This window comes from Ciona robusta, chromosome 8, assembly GCF_009617815.1.
Source record: "Ciona robusta chromosome 8, ASM961781v2".
In the NCBI taxonomy this organism is placed as follows: Eukaryota; Metazoa; Chordata; class Ascidiacea; order Phlebobranchia; family Cionidae; genus Ciona; species Ciona robusta.
In genome coordinates this window covers 3774497-3795413 of record NC_143242.1, presented here as the reverse complement: position 1 = coordinate 3795413, position 20917 = coordinate 3774497, and the positions used below count along the sequence as shown (strand labels likewise).

General features: G+C 35.9%; 3 protein-coding genes across 7 annotated transcripts in view; 1 reads left to right on the top strand and 2 right to left on the bottom strand.

Annotated features, from left to right (window-relative positions):
• Window positions 1-2671: 2671 nt before the first annotated feature.
• LOC149732418 (uncharacterized) lies at window positions 2672-7748 on the bottom strand. Its single transcript, XM_089883674.1, has 4 exons — window positions 6664-7748; window positions 6273-6514; window positions 6001-6176; window positions 2672-5656 (listed from the first exon to the last, which is right to left on the bottom strand). The coding sequence occupies exons 1-4, from the start codon at window positions 7427-7429 to the stop codon at window positions 3889-3891; spliced, it is 2952 nt and encodes a 983-aa protein (XP_089739800.1). The 5' UTR covers window positions 7430-7748; the 3' UTR covers window positions 2672-3888.
• A 4002-nt stretch (window positions 7749-11750) lies between these two features.
• LOC149732417 (calcium-regulated heat-stable protein 1-like) lies at window positions 11751-13081 on the top strand. The gene has a single exon (XM_089882454.1). It carries the CDS (start codon window positions 11947-11949, stop codon window positions 12436-12438), a length of 492 nt encoding a protein of 163 aa, XP_089738580.1. The 5' UTR covers window positions 11751-11946; the 3' UTR covers window positions 12439-13081.
• Window positions 13082-13636: 555 nt separating this feature from the next.
• LOC149732415 (plasma membrane calcium-transporting ATPase 2-like) overlaps window positions 13637-20917 on the bottom strand; it is a 37469-nt gene continuing 30188 nt past the window's right edge. For 2 of the 5 annotated variants that reach the window (XM_089882422.1, XM_089882425.1), the window contains 8 exons: window positions 20506-20700; window positions 19916-20107; window positions 18611-18824; window positions 18011-18222; window positions 17275-17427; window positions 16921-17055; window positions 16065-16130; window positions 13637-14820 (listed from right to left, as the gene is read on the bottom strand). In XM_089882422.1, the coding sequence (XP_089738548.1) occupies window positions 14599-14820; window positions 16065-16130; window positions 16921-17055; window positions 17275-17427; window positions 18011-18222; window positions 18611-18824; window positions 19916-20107; window positions 20506-20700 (1389 nt within the window). In that variant the 3' untranslated portion in view covers window positions 13637-14598. Of the gene's footprint in view, window positions 14821-15341; window positions 15502-16064; window positions 16131-16396; window positions 16613-16920; window positions 17056-17274; window positions 17428-18010; window positions 18223-18610; window positions 18825-19915; window positions 20108-20505; window positions 20701-20917 lie in introns of all 5 variants that reach the window. The other 3 variants (XM_089882423.1, XM_089882426.1, XM_089882424.1) reach the window with 3 other exon arrangements.

Below are 20917 nucleotides of genomic sequence, written 5' to 3'. Positions count from 1 at the left end.
TCGAATATATTTTCTAAATGTTAGTTTGTTTTTGTGTCAGTTTATTATATTTTAAATAACCCACGAGGCATAAAATATTAATTTAAAAGCAAACCTTTCAAAGTTTGGCAATACAATCCTACAGAACTACGATGTGGGGGAAGATGGGACACCAAAATAAAATATATTTACATTAGCAGTATTCTGCAACCTATAATTTTTACGAGAATTTACGAAAAGTGGCTTGTGCGAAAAATAGTGGGGCAATACCCAATTTGATGCAAAAAGATGTAAAATTTATTATTAATTTTACATGCTTTGTCCATGTTTTCACCAAGTTTTGTCCATGTGTGTTTGTCCATATTTTGTCTATGATTTGCCAATGATCTTATCTGTTGCTTGACTATTTCGGTGTCTATTTACTTATTCAAAGTCATCCATATTATCTGCTATTCGTCTGAAAATACGCTTCCAAATTTTAAATAGCTCGTTGTTATTAATCTTTAAAATATAAACCGCTTAAAATATTAGGAAACACTGCCCGGATTCCTGCAGTTAGTTGGTGGTTCCCACTTTAACCCAGTACGCCAAATCCGGTACAAGTCATTTCGCCACTTATTTTAATTGTCGCTCGCATGCCTTCTGCAAAAATGTGTTGCAGAAAGTTTAGAATACGTTCGTATTACAGGAGGAGTTGGTTTTTACAATAAGTAACATTTTACTTGTGTGAGGGTACGTGTTGTGCAAAAATTAACATTTTACTTGTGTGAACGTACGTGTTGTGCAAAAATTAACATTTAACTTGTGTGGGGTTATGTGTTGTGCAAAAATTAACATTTTACTTGTGTGGGGTTATGTGTTGTGCAAAAATTAACATTTTACTTGTGTGGGGTTATGTGTTGTGCAAAAATTAACATTTTACTTGTGTGGGGTTATGTGTTGTGCAAAAATTAACATTTTACTTGTGTGGGGTTATGTGTTGTGCAAAAATTAACATTTTACTTGTGTGAACGTACGTGTTGTGCAAAAATTAACATTTTACTTGTGTGGGGTTATGTGTTGTGAAAAAATTAACATTTTACTTGTGTGGGGTTATGTGTTGTGCAAAAAATAACATTTTACTTGTGTGGGGTGATGTGTTGTGCAGAAATTAACATTTTACTTGTGTAGGGTTATGTGTTGTGCAAAAAATAACATTTTACTTGTGTGGGGTGATGTGTTGTGCAAAAATTAACATTTTACTTGTGTGGGGTTATGTGTTGTGCAAAAATTAACATTTTACTTGTGTGGGGTTATGTGTTGTGCAAAAATTAACATTTTACTTGTGTGGGGTTATGTGTTGTGCAAAAATTAACATTTTACTTGTGTAGGGTTATGCGTTGTGCAAAAATTAACATTTTACTTGTGTGGGGTTATGTGTTGTGCAAAAATTAACATTTTACTTGTGCGGGGTTATGTGTTGTGCAAAAATTAACATTTTACTTGTGTGGGGTTATGTGTTGTGCAAAAATTAACATTTTACTTGTGTGGGGTTATGTGTTGTGCAGAAATTAACATTTTACTTGTGTGGGGTTATGTGTTGTGCAAAAATTAACATTTTACTTGTGCGGGGTTATGTGTTGTGCAAAAATTAACATTTTACTTGTGTGGGGTTATGTGTTGTGCAAAAATTAACATTTTACTTGTGTGGGGTTATGTGTTGTGCAAAAATTAACATTTTACTTGTGCGGGGTTATGTGTTGTGCAAAAATTAACATTTTACTTGTGTGGGGTTATGTGTTGTGCAAAAATTAACATTTTACTTGTGTGGGGTTATGTGTTGTGAAAAAATTAACATTTTACTTGTGTGGGGTTATGTGTTGTGCAAAAAATAACATTTTACTTGTGTGGGGTGATGTGTTGTGCAGAAATTAACATTTTACTTGTGTAGGGTTATGTGTTGTGCAAAAAATAACATTTTACTTGTGTGGGGTGATGTGTTGTGCAAAAATTAACATTTTACTTGTGTGGGGTTATGTGTTGTGCAAAAATTAACATTTTACTTGTGTGGGGTTATGTGTTGTGCAAAAATTAACATTTTACTTGTGTGGGGTTATGTGTTGTGCAAAAATTAACATTTTACTTGTGTGAACGTACGTGTTGTGCAAAAATTAACATTTTACTTGTGTGGGGTTATGTGTTGTGCAAAAAATAACATTTTACTTGTGTGGGGTGATGTGTTGTGCAGAAATTAACATTTTACTTGTGTAGGGTTATGTGTTGTGCAAAAAATAACATTTTACTTGTGTGGGGTGATGTGTTGTGCAAAAATTAACATTTTACTTGTGTGGGGTTATGTGTTGTGCAAAAATTAACATTTTACTTGTGTGGGGTTATGTGTTGTGCAAAAATTAACATTTTACTTGTGTGGGGTTATGTGTTGTGCAAAAATTAACATTTTACTTGTGTGAACGTACGTGTTGTGCAAAAATTAACATTTTACTTGTGTGGGGTTATGTGTTGTGAAAAAATTAACATTTTACTTGTGTGGGGTTATGTGTTGTGCAAAAAATAACATTTTACTTGTGTGGGGTGATGTGTTGTGCAGAAATTAACATTTTACTTGTGTAGGGTTATGTGTTGTGCAAAAATTAACATTTTACTTGTGTGGGGTTATGTGTTGTGCAAAAATTAACATTTTACTTGTGTGGGGTTATGTGTTGTGCAAAAATTAACATTTTACTTGTGTGGGGTTATGTGTTGTGCAAAAATTAACATTTTACTTGTGTGGGGTTATGTGTTGTGCAAAAAGGTGGAGAGTGCAGTGGATAGGAAAGTGAAGAAAAGGCGTAAATCAATTTAAAAAATAAAAACAATTTAACCAATGTTGGCTTCTTATTTATTTGGAAAACTAAGAGCGGTTGCCTAGGATAATTTCTTAGTGAAACCTTTGTTAACTAGTTTGTATTCTACTTTTCCCATACACATGACTACAGGAGTGGCTGCATCAAGCCTTGTACCTAATATCTTCTTCGCATGCGAATTCATACGCCGGGTACTGTGTACAGTCTTAAGAGGAAGAAAAATTAATTAAATGTCAGCGGTTCCACCACGCACCCATGAGGTCGCTTTATATGCGTGATCGTTAGGTTTTGAAAGGAGAACCTTCGCAATGCCATGGTGTGAAAACAATGGAGATGTTAACCAACCTCGACAATGCCATATTGTACCGATATGTAATATATTAAGCATTGGCCAGGCATACACGAAACAGTGTAAGTTGCTCTGTAAAAGCATTTGCTTAGTTTAAAGCATTGGCCAAGCATACACGAAACAGTGTAAGTTGCTCTGTAAGAGCATTTGCTTAGTTTAAAGCTTTGGCCAAGCATACACGAAACAGTGTAAGTTGCTCTGTAAGAGCATTTGCTTAGTTTAAAGCATTGGCCAAGCATACACGAAACAGTGTAAGTTGCTCTGTAAGAGCATTTGCTTAGTTTAAAGCATTGGCCAAGCATACACGAAACAGTGTAAGTTGCTCTGTAAGAGCATTTGCTTAGTTTAAAGCATTGGCCAAGCATACACGAAACAGTGTAAGTTGCTCTGTAAGAGCATTTGCTTAGTTTAAAGCATTGGCCAAGCATACACGAAACAGTGTAAGTTGCTCTGTAAGAGCATTTGCTTAGTTTAAAGCATTGGCCAAGCATACACGAAACAGTGTAAGTTGCTCTGTAAGAGCATTTGCTTAGTTTAAAGCATTGGCCAAGCATACACGAAACAGTGTAAGTTGCTCTGTAAGAGCATTTGCTTAGTTTAAAGCTTTGGCCAAGCATACACGAAACAGTGTAAGTTGCTCTGTAAGAGCATTTGCTTAGTTTAAAGCTTTGGCCAGGCATACATTTGTGGAGGTCAACAGTAACGAAATCCACGTTACTACTTATGGGAACATGTAAAAGTTTTATTTGATTTTGCCTTGTTGATGTTTAGTCCAACGCAGTTAACATGAAACCACTGGGGACACTTGGTGCACTGGACCCAATCAGTGATATTGTCATCCTGGTTTCTACATGATCCACAAACGTTAATATCCAGGGAGGACTCATGAGCAATTGTGCTCAATATATGCTCTCGGGATTCTTTTAGTCCAACATCTGGTTGTAGCAATGGTTTCGATTCTGTAAGCCAACTTGCGTACATGCAGATAACTGCACCACAGCTCATGTAATCATTTTGGAATGTCCGGCTTGTTAACATTGTGTCAATGGTGGTAATTTTAAAACCAAATTTACTGTGCAACACGTTGTTTAAAAATAATTTAGTTGTTTCAAGTTGCTTTGGCAAGTTTAGTGCATGCTTTCTGGGGTCTAAGTAAAGCAACTGCTTTTTCTTGATGTCGACAACCAGCAATACCCAATGAATTCTACTTGGGTTATACGGAATGAAAATAAATTTCATATTTTCTAATGTCATGTTTGCCCACAATCGCTTGACTGACATCCCGCTTTTCATACATTGCGCCACAGCTGAATCAGCAAACATGATGTGCTTGTTGTTTTTACATAAACACCAAAGATAGCTGTCAATTATTTCATCATACAGCCAACCAACACGGAACTGCTTATCACACTCCCATATTTCTTGTTTCTGTTGGGAGCTTATGTTCATCTCCAAGGACAAAAGCTGAAGATATGTAATAGAATATGGACCACATTGTAATGCTTTGTCGGTTAGGTGTTTTTCAGCCAAGGTGTAGCATGGAAGAATTTTTCCCAAATTCGTCAGTTTTTGGTTGTTGGAATTTTGAGGGCCGCCAATTACATTGGGAGAATTTTCTGTTTGTTTCGGTTGCAATCCAGTGACTGCATGTAATGAAGACATGCTGTTTGCCACCGACCCATGTCTGCCTTGATATTTGTTCGGCTTAGGGTGCTTGCGTGGTAATTCATCACATACAAATGATGACGGCAACTTTCTCTTTTTTGTCTTCAAAGAAAGAGGAGGTTTTGATACCCGGATACCTTCTTCATGTCTGCAAGACTTTACCAAATTCTGTTCCACAGACTGTAATACTTCTTCGGCTTCCAACAAAGCCTGTTGAGAAGTAACATCATACAAGATATTTTTTATTCTGTTAATCCTTTCCACCATCTGTTTAATAGTTTGTTTGGATGGTTTATTGTCATCAGATAACAATAATGTTGGTTTTGCTTTAGGAATCTCTACTGGATCAACCAAAGACAACTCTATGCATTCAGGGGTGGTAGTTTCAGTTGATTCAGCAGGATCTTTGCTGGTACCTGAAAAACCAAGTGTCGTAATAAACTCTGTATCAAGGGTAATATATACAGAATCTGTATACCATGTTGGTAAGGATGCCCATGAAACATCATTATACTTACTGAATATAGCAAACATGTGTTTGCAAGGGAGAAAATAATATTTAAAATCTGGGCAAGTACACTTGGGAAAGTCAGACTCATTTCCCAAATAAACATCATACATTAGTATACCACAACTGCTCCGCACAGTAAATGAAGATGTGTCAACTCGAACAATATCATTAGAGGATATTGCCGAAGCGTTGCTTAATCTTTTCATGCAATGATGAACAACATGTTGCGGCCGATTGTGTAGATATGATGGGGTCATATCTTTGTACAGCCTGTATGAACCCGAAGCCAGAGTGTTTTCGTTTGTATATCTGTTAAAGAGAAATAAATGCCCACATGGGTAATTGAGAGGTAATGGGTTCAAGGCTCGTCGCTGCTACCATTGTTAGCGTATGTGTCATTTGGCAAGTTACTTAGCCGTAATTGCTCCAACCCAGTGGCCACTAATGGGTTGTCCAAATTATCCGCCATGCATAAAAAATCCCCAAAAAATATTCATCCACGAAGTAACATACTAGGTAACTCGTAAGATGGCCCAAAGTGTATGAAACAGAACACTTGTGTTATAACGCCTGTTGTTCTTCAGCTACGCAGGAATAAAACAAGTTACATTCTTTCATAAGTTTCATTCATAATGGCTGCAGGTAAAACTTACTTTTTTAATGCCTCTGGAAAAAAATCATGATGAAGTACTTTTAACAAGCCAGATAAAGATTTGTCAACTTGAAACTTCAAGTGACATTCCTTGAGCATTTTGTTTTGTCTCTCCACCCCGTTGTTCGTACCAATTGGCACACGCATCTTCCCCAATCGGTAAAGTGAAACCCATCTCTGCGTGTTTATAAAACTTTGTAAAATAACAATACTAATACAGCTAAAAAGTAAACCTAAGATTTAATGTTTAATTAAGCCAGAAAAATAAATGACCTCCTTCTGTGGCAACCATGCATTTTGAAAGTAGGTTTGTAGCCTTGCATTTTGTGTATAAGCTTCACTGTTTGTAAGCGAATCTAGAGCACTTTTGAGCTCAACAAAATTTTCTGCCTTCGCTACTGCTCTCAAACCAGATAAAACTGCCTTTTTTCTGTCTCCAACACCATTATCTGTTTTCTTGACCCATCTTTCCCATGCTTGTTCACGATGGAAGTCACATAGAAGCACTTTACAATCTGGTGTAAAAGTGTTACATTAACTTTGGTGAATAAAAATACATGCAGTCATATTTCGAATGTTTAAGTCTTTAAACTAGATTAACTTCTCCCCCAGCAATACTGATATTTAAAAAAAAGAACAATAAAAATAAAATTTAGTAAGATACCTTGAAAACTACTTTCAACAGCATTTATTTCAGCTTCACATTTGTCGGTCATGAAAAACTTTGGGTTCCAGCCAGGTGTCCAAGACTTTAGAATCACAAGAGCTTCCTGAATGTCTGATTGACATTCGTTTTGGAGCACAAAACATGCAACAACTTGATAGTTGACGTTGGTCTTTACACAAAGAAAGAACAGTGGCAGTGCATACTTTGATGTCTTATAAGTTGCATCCAGGAGGCAGATATCCTGACCATAACGTAGTAGGAGTCTACTTTGCCAAGCTGTCTGGTATACAAACAGTAATGTTTGTTTGGCATTCACTGCAGTGATATCATCCCCATCAATGTCTTTAATTAATTGTTTGGGACAAACACTGGCAATATAGGGTCTGAAGAGAATGTTATCTTCAGGTAACTTGTGGCACCACTCATCTACCAGTAATTGCACATTTGCTTGGTCAATTTTCGACATTTTTCGTTTTGTGTATGCATTATAATAGTGATTGGTAATGTCTTTTTTTGTCGGAAAAAACCTTCTGTTACTTGATGCTGGAGGCAATGTATTCTTGAACAGTTCTTTGCCCACAAATACTTTTAAATGACGTTGTATTTCCATAACGGAGCAAACACGGTCATCGATTAATTCTCCGACTTTGTCAATCACTCTGCTATCCACTCGTTGTTGGATGCCTGCAGCCTGCATTTTCGGTAAATCATAATAAACATAAAACCTATTATTCGAGTTACAATTTAGGCATAAACGAAACATAGACTTTATTATGTTTTAATTCTTTCGATTGAACCTAGGTACATACCAGATTATGCTGAAAAAATGGTACAGTATTAATACTGCACATGAGAATAAAAAAATGGTGCCCGACTGCGATGTCGCAGAGTTGAGAACAGAAGTTGATGACATTGAGCTGCAGTTTTAGTCTAAGATACTACCAGTCTACCACGAGACTTAGCTCATGACTCGAGGTGGATATACAATAGGCCGTTAAATTTTTAACTGTAAAGTGTGAATTATCCGGCCGTATCTCAAGTAGGCTGTGGTTCAATGTTCAACTTTCGCAAGTTATGTAAATTTTAAAATATAAGTTCGTACGAGTTCTCAACAGTAGATTGTTAACTTTTGCACAACACGGACCCCCACACAAGTAAAATGTTAATTTTTGCACAACACATAACCTCACACAAGTAAAATGTTAATTTTTGCACAACACATAACCCCACACAAGTAAAATGTTAATTTTTGCACAACACATAACCTCACACAAGTAAAATGTTAATTTTTGCACAACACGTACCCTCATACAAGTAAAATGTTAATTTTTGCACAACACATAACCCCACACAAGTAAAATGTTAATTTTTGCACAACACATAACCCCACACAAGTAAAATGTTAATTTTTGCACAACACATAACCCCGCACAAGTAAAATGTTAATTTTTGCACAACACATAACCCCACACAAGTAAAATGTTAATTTTTGCACAACACATAACCCCACACAAGTAAAATGTTAATTTTTGCACAACACATAACCCCACACAAGTAAAATGTTAATTTTTGCACAACGCATAACCCTACACAAGTAAAATGTTAATTTTTGCACAACACATAACCCCACACAAGTAAAATGTTAATTTTTGCACAACACATAACCCCACACAAGTAAAATGTTAATTTTTGCACAACACATAACCCCACACAAGTAAAATGTTAATTTTTGCACAACACATAACCCCACACAAGTAAAATGTTAATTTTTGCACAACACATAACCCCACACAAGTAAAATGTTAATTTTTGCACAACACATAACCCCACACAAGTAAAATGTTAATTTTTGCACAACGCATAACCCCACACAAGTAAAATGTTAATTTTTGCACAACACATAACCCCACACAAGTAAAATGTTAATTTTTGCACAACACATAACCTCACACAAGTAAAATGTTAATTTTTGCACAACACGTACCCTCATACAAGTAAAATGTTAATTTTTGCACAACACATAACCCCACACAAGTAAAATGTTAATTTTTGCACAACACATAACCCCGCACAAGTAAAATGTTAATTTTTGCACAACACATAACCCCACACAAGTAAAATGTTAATTTCTGCACAACACATAACCCCACACAAGTAAAATGTTAATTTTTGCACAACACATAACCCCACACAAGTAAAATGTTAATTTTTGCACAACACATAACCCCACACAAGTAAAATGTTAATTTTTGCACAACACATAACCCCACACAAGTAAAATGTTAATTTTTGCACAACGCATAACCCTACACAAGTAAAATGTTAATTTTTGCACAACACATAACCCCACACAAGTAAAATGTTAATTTTTGCACAACACATAACCCCACACAAGTAAAATGTTAATTTTTGCACAACACATAACCCCACACAAGTAAAATGTTAATTTTTGCACAACACATAACCCCACACAAGTAAAATGTTAATTTTTGCACAACACATAACCCCACACAAGTAAAATGTTAATTTTTGCACAACACATAACCCCACACAAGTAAAATGTTAATTTTTGCACAACGCATAACCCCACACAAGTAAAATGTTAATTTTTGCACAACACATAACCCCACACAAGTAAAATGTTAATTTTTGCACAACACATAACCCCACACAAGTAAAATGTTAATTTTTGCACAACGCATAACCCTACACAAGTAAAATGTTAATTTTTGCACAACACATAACCCCACACAAGTAAAATGTTAATTTTTGCACAACACATAACCCCACACAAGTAAAATGTTAATTTTTGCACAACACATAACCCCACACAAGTAAAATGTTAATTTTTTCACAACACATAACCCCACACAAGTAAAATGTTAATTTTTGCACAACACGTACGTTCACACAAGTAAAATGTTAATTTTTGCACAACGCATAACCCTACACAAGTAAAATGTTAATTTTTGCACAACACATAACCCCACACAAGTAAAATGTTAATTTTTGCACAACACATAACCCCACACAAGTAAAATGTTAATTTTTGCACAACACATAACCCCACACAAGTAAAATGTTAATTTTTTCACAACACATAACCCCACACAAGTAAAATGTTAATTTTTGCACAACACGTACGTTCACACAAGTAAAATGTTAATTTTTGCACAACACATAACCCCACACAAGTAAAATGTTAATTTTTGCACAACACATAACCCCACACAAGTAAAATGTTAATTTTTGCACAACACATAACCCCACACAAGTAAAATGTTAATTTTTGCACAACACATAACCCCACACAAGTAAAATGTTAATTTTTGCACAACACATAACCCCACACAAGTTAAATGTTAATTTTTGCACAACACGTACGTTCACACAAGTAAAATGTTAATTTTTGCACAACACGTACCCTCACACAAGTAAAATGTTAATTTTTGCACAACACGTACCCTCATACAAGTAAAATGTTAATTTTTGCACAACACATAACCCCACACAAGTAAAATGTTAATTTTTGCACAACACATAACCCCGCACAAGTAAAATGTTAATTTTTGCACAACACATAACCCCACACAAGTAAAATGTTAATTTCTGCACAACACATAACCCCACACAAGTAAAATGTTAATTTTTGCACAACACATAACCCCACACAAGTAAAATGTTAATTTTTGCACAACACATAACCCCACACAAGTAAAATGTTAATTTTTGCACAACACATAACCCCACACAAGTAAAATGTTAATTTTTGCACAACGCATAACCCTACACAAGTAAAATGTTAATTTTTGCACAACACATAACCCCACACAAGTAAAATGTTAATTTTTGCACAACACATAACCCCACACAAGTAAAATGTTAATTTTTGCACAACACATAACCCCACACAAGTAAAATGTTAATTTTTGCACAACACATAACCCCACACAAGTAAAATGTTAATTTTTGCACAACACATAACCCCACACAAGTAAAATGTTAATTTTTGCACAACACATAACCCCACACAAGTAAAATGTTAATTTTTGCACAACGCATAACCCTACACAAGTAAAATGTTAATTTTTGCACAACACGTACGTTCACACAAGTAAAATGTTAATTTTTGCACAACACATAACCCCACACAAGTAAAATGTTAATTTTTGCACAACACATAACCCCACACAAGTAAAATGTTAATTTTTGCACAACGCATAACCCTACACAAGTAAAATGTTAATTTTTGCACAACACATAACCCCACACAAGTAAAATGTTAATTTTTGCACAACACACAACCCCACACAAGTAAAATGTTAATTTTTGCACAACACGTACCCTCATACAAGTAAAATGTTAATTTTTGCACAACACATAACCCCACACAAGTAAAATGTTAATTTTTGAACAACACATAACCCCACACAAGTAAAATGTTAATTTTTTCACAACGCATAACCCCACACAAGTAAAATGTTAATTTTTGCACAACACATAACCCCACACAAGTAAAATGTTAATTTTTGCACAACACATAACCTCACAGAAGTAAAATGTTAATTTTTGCACAACACGTACCCTCATACAAGTAAAATGTTAATTTTTGCACAACACATAACCCCACACAAGTAAAATGTTAATTTTTGCACAACACATAACCCCACACAAGTAAAATGTTAATTTTTGCACAACACGTACCCTCACACAAGTAAAATGTTAATTTTTGCACAACACGTACCCTCATACAAGTAAAATGTTAATTTTTGCACAACACGTACCCTCACACAAGTAAAATGTTAATTTTTGCACAACACGTACCCTCACACAAGTAACATGTTACTTATTGTAAAAACCAACTCCTCCTGTAATACGAACGTATTCTAAACTTTCTGCAACACATTTTTGCAGAAGGCATGCGAGCGACAATTAAAATAAGTGGCGAAATGACTTGTACCGGATTTGGCGTACTGGGTTAAAGTGGGAACCTTAGTTGGTATTCTAGTTTAGTTGCGTTTTTTCTCATCTGGCTAAACTGCACAAATCAGCAGAATTGGTCGAAAAGGCAATTACTCAGTAGGTTTTGAAATTATGTTTTAGTGGTGCAGTCCATAATGGTCTATTTTAGAATGCTGGAGCGAATGCTGGTTTGAACAGGATCGCTGCTGTTGAATGGTTTCATATAGACATTTTGAATCACGTATAAAAGTAACCTTGCGTTTCCAACAGCATTATAGGTGAGTGAAATTTAGCACGCATTTTATTTAAAACTTTAGTATGAGTGCTGATACACCCAACCAAACTCCAGTTACGAAAAGCAGTCCGGTAAAAATAACTTACAATCGGCCGAGAATTTCTACCGCCGGCGACGGCGATGCTGGTTATGTTACCCCAACCATATCGCCGACTTCTGAACATAAGTTTCTGGTTCCAAGTCCAATGGTAACTCGGCGTACAAGGACATATTCTGCCAGTCGCAGAGCCACAGAAGGTCCAGTTCATCAAGGTGTATGTCAGTTCTTTTCCTGCTCACAAGGCCATGGTTTCATCAAGCCTACAGATGGTTCTTCAGATGATTTAATCTTCATGCATATATCGGATATTGAGGGTGATTATGTCCCTCTTTATGGCGACATACTCTCATACAAATTGACCCGATCCCCTCCTAAAATGGAGAAATTTCAGGCAGTGGAAGTGCGTATCGTTACGATGTGCATCGATGGCAAAGATCAACATGTTCGTTGGGACGGAACACCTGCAAAGCATTGAGAAGCAAAAAAACCCTCCATTAATGTTTTATTTTTAATGTTCCAGTTTATAATAAACGGGACCAAAATGAACTTGCAAAAAAATTTATTCTTTGGGCCAATGTTGTCCTCATTAATTTTAATTTTCAAAGTATTTCTAATTTCCAATGTGGCTTATAATAAGATTTCTTTCACCATTCGTTAAAAATAAGTTGATTTAGCCCAGTAACATTGACTCACAGCAATGACTTATTGTCTCAATAACAATTATGATGCAGCATGTGAGTGCAAACAAGTCTATGAACCTCTGTATGTGATAGAACTTAAATTTGCAAACATTTCATGTGTTGTTTTCATACAGTAATGATATATATATATGGTATATATATTGATGTAAACCTTGTAGCACAGATGAAATGCCTCAAAACTCCTGAAGTCTCAGGTTCACTTTGGAAGCTCATTTTTTGTTTATTGGCTCAAATAATAAATAATTCATGCTGCTAATTTCGCACCCAAATCAAAATCTGTGAACATACAAAATAATTTCAAGAACGAATATATTCTAATTAGCATGGTAGACTTGTTAAAAGAAGTAGCACTGCTGTGCATAATGCCTGCTATTGATTGTATATACCGGCATCCGAATTAAAATTTAATTACGCTTACCTTTTGTTTCCATTTGAAATTCAATTTTGGCACAAATGTAGGTATGGTTTTACAGCAGGCAATGTATGGATTTTCTCAACTAAAACAGATTTTAAAAGATTTCTTAGTGCTAATTCCTAATGGACAATTTAAAATGTGTAAATAATTATGAAATAACTGGATAAATTTAATGTTAAAATGTTTTAACTGACTTCTGTTAGTTCTTTTTCCCCTGACAAGTAATCAATAAATCAGTGACAACTGAAACTGCCCCTTGCGGCATAATCAATTTTGTTCTAAAAACTAGAGAAATGTAGTTCAAAACTATAAGTTGATTTTGCACTGAAACTCACTAGAGCTTAAAAGAGCATGCTACATCTCTAATTTAAAGTGAACTACAAATACTACATTTTTCTATTCAATAGTACTAAAACTACCTTCAAAGTAGGCAACCAAAAAAACTCCTTGGTTGTTTAAATTTCTGCTTAGTCACCTTTTCCAATGTGTCACCCTCTATCTAAAAAAAACTTTCTAAATTACACTTATGTTTCTGGGAGGTATAAATGAAGCACAAATATTTTGAAATGTACCATGTTTTGTTGGTATTAATGAATACGTGTTGCTGGGCTTTACTACCAGTCCCATATGAGTTTAAATATCTGATGTACGATGTGGTTTCGGTTGTTTTGGTGAATAAATTTAGTTCATGGCGAATCTCAAAATGTGTACAATACGAAACAAAAATGAATATTAACGCTTAAAACTAGAAAAAGAACAAAACAGCACTAAACTAAACAACATCAGCTTGCCAAGCTACAGTATAGTGTAGGGTGGCAGCTATACAGATACAAGGTATTCGCTAAAAATAGAATAACTGCTTAAGTTTTTTTGTTGCAACTGCTTGAGTGACAGGTGCATATAAAAAATTTCCGAAAAAAAATAAAATCATATATTAATCACTATACACATGTGATACAACAGCATGCATCAGCCTTTGTGATTAAACAGTTAAACGGGTTCAAATGGCTCCGTTGAAGAATGCGGAAGCGTTTATATTTAAACAGGTTGCTCGTAACTCGAGACAGAGACCCGGCAGCATAAGTGCACAATCACTATGCAGCAATCTTAAGAACTCTGTGCGCAGAATAATCATTGGCTTCTATCAGAATAATCAAGGACAACCACTTCAAAAAACGCAGGGTGAAAGAAAAATGCAATACACCTGCAGTGGATATGTAACGATATGTAGGTATAAGTTTAACAGTAAAGTGCTTTGACAGGAGCTATGTATATAATAGCTACTTGCTCTGCACACAGCGTACCGTGTCCAATGAGAATTAAAACAAAAAACTGAATCACGTCAATTTAACAACGGAATAGGGGTTTTTGATAAATATATATATATTACAGTTCTTCACATTGGTAAGCACCTATGCCCGCTAAATGGCAGCACATTATCTGGCGGTGGCAAACAACTACAGGTGTTGCCAGCCATGATGTTTTCAGAGGTAGCGAGTTATTCCACTTTAATTAACCATTACGCAACTGAATTCTGCGTTTGGTTGTTTTCAGTGGAGTTCTCTTCTGAGGCAAGGACTTGAACGCTTGTGACGAGTTGTTGAGCTTCTTCTTCCTCGTCGTCGTCATCATGGTGATGTTGCTGCGGCAGAAAGTCATGGATCGAGGTCAGGGAGTTCATACTGCGCTTGTAATGCCGGGTCTCGTACAGGGAGCTACGGAATGCATTAACTACCCGAATCTGCAAGAAGACAGAAGTAAATTAGAATTAGATCAATTTAGAAAAGTTCAGGGTCTAAATTGCGTGCGAAAAGGTAGGAAAACAATTTGATTGCGATTCTATAAAAAAAGCACAATGAAATATTGATGAAGTAAGAATGCGTTCTGTACATTTGTGACTTTTTGTACATCGGAAAATTGACAAAGCTATTGATTGTGTGTGACAAAGTTTTGTTCAGCTCAAGAAAGAGCCGTATACAGTGTGACTACTGCTATAATTGCAACATTTATAGTGACGTCTACATGCAGCTTATCTATGAGTCTGGGTAATTATCGCATTCTAAGTGTGCAACAGTATGTAAGTGTACGTTACTATACATCCTACTGTTTGAAAGAAACATTGGGTTTAAGAAACCACGCCACTCAAACTGAAGCCAGCCAACTTTGCTTAGGATTAGTAGGCAGCCTGGCACAAGCAGAAGAACAAAGCATGTTAAGAACTGCAGATATGTCTTCAAGTTGTGTGATTCCACTCCTAGTTACCTATGAACTCAAGTTCAGGCATCTGTTCCAGGATACTGCGATGAGAGGTAGGTGAAGAGGGGCAACTTGAGACAGGGGTAAAGTATGGGTTAAAGTTGGTACATGGCACGTTGAGATGCCACCCAGGGGAAGTGGGTTGTAGCTCGTTGTCCGTATATTGCTGTCAGTCAAAGAAAAAAAGGTGGAGAGTGGAAAAGGTGTTTGGTGTGTTAATGGGCTATTATATGGCTATTGTGGGTCTGAGTTAATAGTTTGTAAGTGAAGTCCATGCCAGGTGATACAAACATTATATATATGCAGACTGTTATACTGAGTTATTAGGTTGAAGAAATGCGAAGATATACGTCTTCTGTTTGATTGAAGCAAACTAGCGCTATGTATGTTAAATAAAGAATCCATGCTTGTCTGTCTGTTGGCTATGTTATTTTAGTGTTATTTTGCAACTAGTGTTGTTAGTGTAAAGCCTGTACCACTACAGCGTTATCAGTTAAGTCAAGAATTAAAAGAATTGCATTCACATTCACTTCGGGCAGAAATGGTTGTGCCATGATTCTGGGCAAGCTATCAGACGTTCTAAGGTGAAACTAACCAACACTCATGCAAATTGGCAAGCCAGGGGCATGGCAGGGCAGTCTACTGACTACGGTTAGTACACAAGAGACATGGGGAAAACCACTGAAAATGAGTGAGAGTCACACTGTCAAGCACACAACGCTTAGTTACATCGCCGAATGCGGAGGATGTCTTCCGTCGGTCAGAGGACTGCTGGAATGCATCCACGACACTTATCTGCGCTCGCCAAAATCCCAACAGCAATAAAAAGAAGCAAAGAAACAAATGTTAGGGGAGGACAATTTCCGCTGTTTCTATGTGTTTATATATTTTAAAAACGGGGAAAATTTTTTTTTTTATTTCACTCAGCAAAGCTGTTTTTTTCGCAGGACTGTTTTTCTATACCAAGAGTCGAATCAGAAACAATGAATTTTTACAACGTTAATTATTAAAAAAAAACTGTGCACAAGTTATAAATAAAACTGACTCATCTGTTTGCCTACCTGTTTAAACACAAAGGCTGTACATTTATTGTTGTAACACTACACTCCCCATGCCTGCTTGATCTGTGCAGCACGTTTTACTGCAGCAGCAGATGGCACAGGTTCTAGATGTGCATGGTGCGACGAATGATGGCGGGCAATAGCTAACGTTTTAGGCTTCTCTGACACATCTATGAGGGAGCGGTAATGAATGCTCTGCTCTTGCTTGTTTCTGATCTGTTCAAATTTTGCTTGTTTTATTCGGCTGTCTGAAGTAAACCAGCTTTTTAAGCTATGACTGACTAATTAATTTTTATCTTTTCTTCGAAAAATGTTTTTTTCGTTCTCAAAATGTAAAATTTTCTTCTTTTAAATTTCTTAAAACTAAGCTATTTCTTTATAAATGAATACCTGATTTTTAAAAATGCTAAACAACATGTTTCTACATGAGCCTACAGCTCTACCAACTAGACCTGTACAAGCTACTAGATGTGAAACATATACAACCAAACAACAACAACAAAAATACAGTAAGATGATCTCACCTGTTGTTGGATCCTGTTAAGACCCCGGAACCAAAGAATTTGTCCTCTTCGGAGGTTCTGGTCAGTGAGGTCGGGAACAGTGTCTGCCGCCTCTCGTCGAAGAGTCTCATCTTCTTCCGGTTTGGATTTGCCAATCTAGAATTGAGAAATATGAAGATTACGATGGGATAAATGATAAACGAAGACAAATCTTACAGTTTTCAGCATTAAATCAATCAGTTACTTAGAATATTTTTCATCCCAATTTTTAATTTACAAAATCTTCACAAATATTTTAAAAACACAAAAAAAAATACAATGTAGTCAAAAATATTACAAAAAAATATTAAAAATGTATTTTTATGTTTTTTTTACCGTCAAGAACTTGGGAAGCCTCTTGTTAGGAATGCTGGAGACGATTTGTCCCCACACGAGCTCAAACAAACCGAAGAAAATGCACCAAAGCCACTGTGAGAGGGTGAGGCCTGTGGTGGTGAAAGCTTGACCTCCAAACTCAACAATGAAAACCTTAGTGGAGGAAATCGATGTTATAAACCAAGTAAACAGTACACAAAACACAAAACGCATTTTAAAATTGAGTGAATTCATTTTTTGGGGGAAATGTATGGACCATACCAAACAAATACATTTTTTTACATTTTTTTTGGGTTTGTTTAAGGTTGTGTTTCAAAAAAGTATTAATATTAGTACCTTTTTCACTGTATGTGTTTACAGTTTTATAACATTAGTTTAATTTGTTAAATATATAATAAAATTTTGTGGCACAAAAATGCCATATAAAGTAAAACTTGGTGGCTACAGACTGTTTACATAAATGGTATACAGTTGTGCCATCATGGCGTCTTACTAGTCAACTTTTCAGGGAAAAATTCAAGACAATTTCCAAACCGCCGTGAATTTCAATAAGGACCTCACTTCACCCATATGAAATAAGGACCTCACTTCACTCATATGAAATAAGGACCTCACTTCACCCATATGAAATAAGGACCTCACTTCACTCATATGAAATAAGGACCTCACTTCACTCATATGAAATAAGGACCTCACTCATATCAAAAATAAATAAGAATTATCCATAACTTCCAACCTGGAGGATAAAAGTCCCGACGAGGATTGTGCAAAAGATGGGGTTGGTGAAGACTCCATTGAAGACATCCCTCTCCCCGTGAATCCTCCGTGCATTTATTTCATTGAAGATCTGCATCAGTACAAAGGTGTTGAAGACGATGGTGAAATGCTGGGTGGGAGCTGAGTGAAGACTGAGCCCGCGTCCGCTGTCGATGTCAAAGATGACGTCACCTGGAAATTAAATACAAATAGTTTGACTTGATAGACTTGATTTTCTGCTACGTATTTTTTCGTGGCTCTTGATCTTGAATGTTATTTAGTTAAATTGTCCAACTTCATGAGTAGTAGATAAGGGTAGATACAAAATTGATAACTTTAAAATAGTTACATAAATTATTGTAGGCAATCGCGAATTGTTTTTTTTCCTCTCTTAAAAAATAAAATAGCCAAGATGTGTGATTCGTTTACAAATAGTGTATTTTTTATGTCAGGATTTCTGCCACATTTACATGTATTTTTCCCTTTTTCACCTATATTTTACAAATATCAGTACTATTTCTTATAAAAAAATAAACCTATTTTAAAAAATCTGAAGTATGTTTAAAAACTAGCAACTTGCCAGCAAAGATAAGCGTGAAGATGACCACAAGTTGATAGAACGCGTGCCCGAGGATATTCTTCATCATTGTTCGTGAAATAAGGGCCTTGTTGCGGCCGTAGGGCTTCCGGAGCAGAAGAGCATCCGTAGGTTGCTCCGTAGCAAGAGCAAGTGATGCGAGAGTGTCCATGATAAGATTCACCCATAACATTTGGACTGCTTTCAGGGGACTGTCCTGGATTTGGGAGGAGTGGATTAGAAAATTAAGTAGTGTAATTATTGCTTGATTTGTAATTGCATATTTTTGCAAAAATCTGCCAAAAAGTGAATATTTTTATTTGCCATAAAATTTTTGCAGATTTTGGGCAAAAAAACATTGCACATTTTGCAAAAATCCAGACTTTTTTATAATTATACATTTGTGCTATATGATTTTAAAATTTGTGCTGCGTTTAGATAAAACTGGTTAGCAAAACAAATAGCATAATTATTGACTGATCAAATTGCACACCATTAGTGAGGGGCAATTGATAGAATACAACAAAGCCACCAAGAAATACATTAGTGTTTGGCATACTGGCCTCAAGATCTGTTATTAAATTTTACAAACTCATATTGATCACATGCTTACTATTGAAATTGTGCCAACAGCCAACAGCCCCATTTATTGAGATTAAAGGAGAATGAGGCGTGAACTAAACCAGCTTCAAAGTGTTTTGTTTTAAAGAATTAATGACGGTTTATAAATAGAATCAAAAAAACATTGTTTGATGTGTCAAAAGTGTCCAATAATGATGTAAAGACAGACTGTAGCAGATGTTGCAATGATGGTCGCATTAGGGTAATCAAATTATTAATCAATGTGGTGGGTTTATGGTGACTAAGCTTGAAATTTGGCGGTAAGCTTATAAAGAGTGTGGGGTAATTAGTAAAACGTATGCGCACGTGATGAAAAGCCGAAGTCAATCACCGCAGGGAAATGTTTATTTTGATGAAACAGAAGCCAAATATTAATTTAGAAATTTAATTTCGGGAACAAATTGCTCCCAGGGTGGCAGTTGATCAATGAATGACTGTGAAAGTCAATAAATGAGGTTCATGCCCATTCTGGTAGACCTTTATGTAATACTTGGTGGCCAATGTGGCCTGATACTGGATGGGTGCTTCGAAATGGCAGCATGAATAATTAAAAGTGGAAACTGGAAGGAGACATGAGAATTAAGTGATAAAACCTGGGGAACGGTACGCAAACATAACCGAGCTTGTTCGCTGAATATTCTTTGTACAGCCAGGCCAGATAAGAGAAAGATAGAATCAACACTTTACCCTGAGGATGCAGGCGCCGAGAAAAGCCACAATTACAGCGACCACGTTCACTGTGAGTTGGAACTGCAGGAACTTAGCAATACTGTCGTATACATTCCTTCCCCATTTGACTGCCTTTACAATCGAAGTGAAGTTATCATCCGTGAGAATAATATCGGAAGCCTCCTTTGCCACGTCGGTGCCAGCAATTCCCTTTAAATTGTTTTTATAATCAATAGTTTGAATTATTCATGTGCAGACTTGACACTCCCATTTTTAGCCTGTGTCTGTGTCAAACAAAATCAACAGAAATCTCAGTAAACTTTACAACTATGACCTAAAGCATACATTTTTTATTCTACAATAAACCCTCGCATGATTACCAGTCTAATTCAAGCCACTAATTGGGGTAAAATATTCATACAACTATAGGCACCAAACATTTAAAAATACAGGGTAGGCAGGAATAATTAGACACCCATTTATGTGAAAGAAATCGAACTTTGGTTCTAATGTTTACTGATTAATTTAGCGACAAAAATCAAGAATAGACCTGCCTACCCTGCCACCCCAGATTTGGCGCCTTTTTCATATAACAGCATAAAACTTACCATAGCAAATCCTACATCAGCTTTCTTAAGTGCAGGCCCATCATTTGTACCATCTCCAGTGACAGCTACTACTTCGCGTACAGGGGTAACTGTACTGTCTATTATTCCCTTCACAAGTGTATGCTTATCAGTGGGTGAAGAGCGAGCCAGGACCCTTAGTTTGGGCCATACTGCATCCAATCTACTTTGTTCGATCTAAAAAATACAAAAAAACAGTTAAATTTAAAATTTTATAATATAACAAAAAATTTTTTTTTGATTTTTTCTTTTAAAATGGTAGAATCTTCTAAAATGGTAAAATCTAAATTATAAAAGTGATTGCCAAAGTGTTGGTACATTACTTAAATAGTTCGGCACCGTGATTTAGTGGTTAGGCCCAAGCAAAATTTATCAACCACAAAGTATTTCGTAA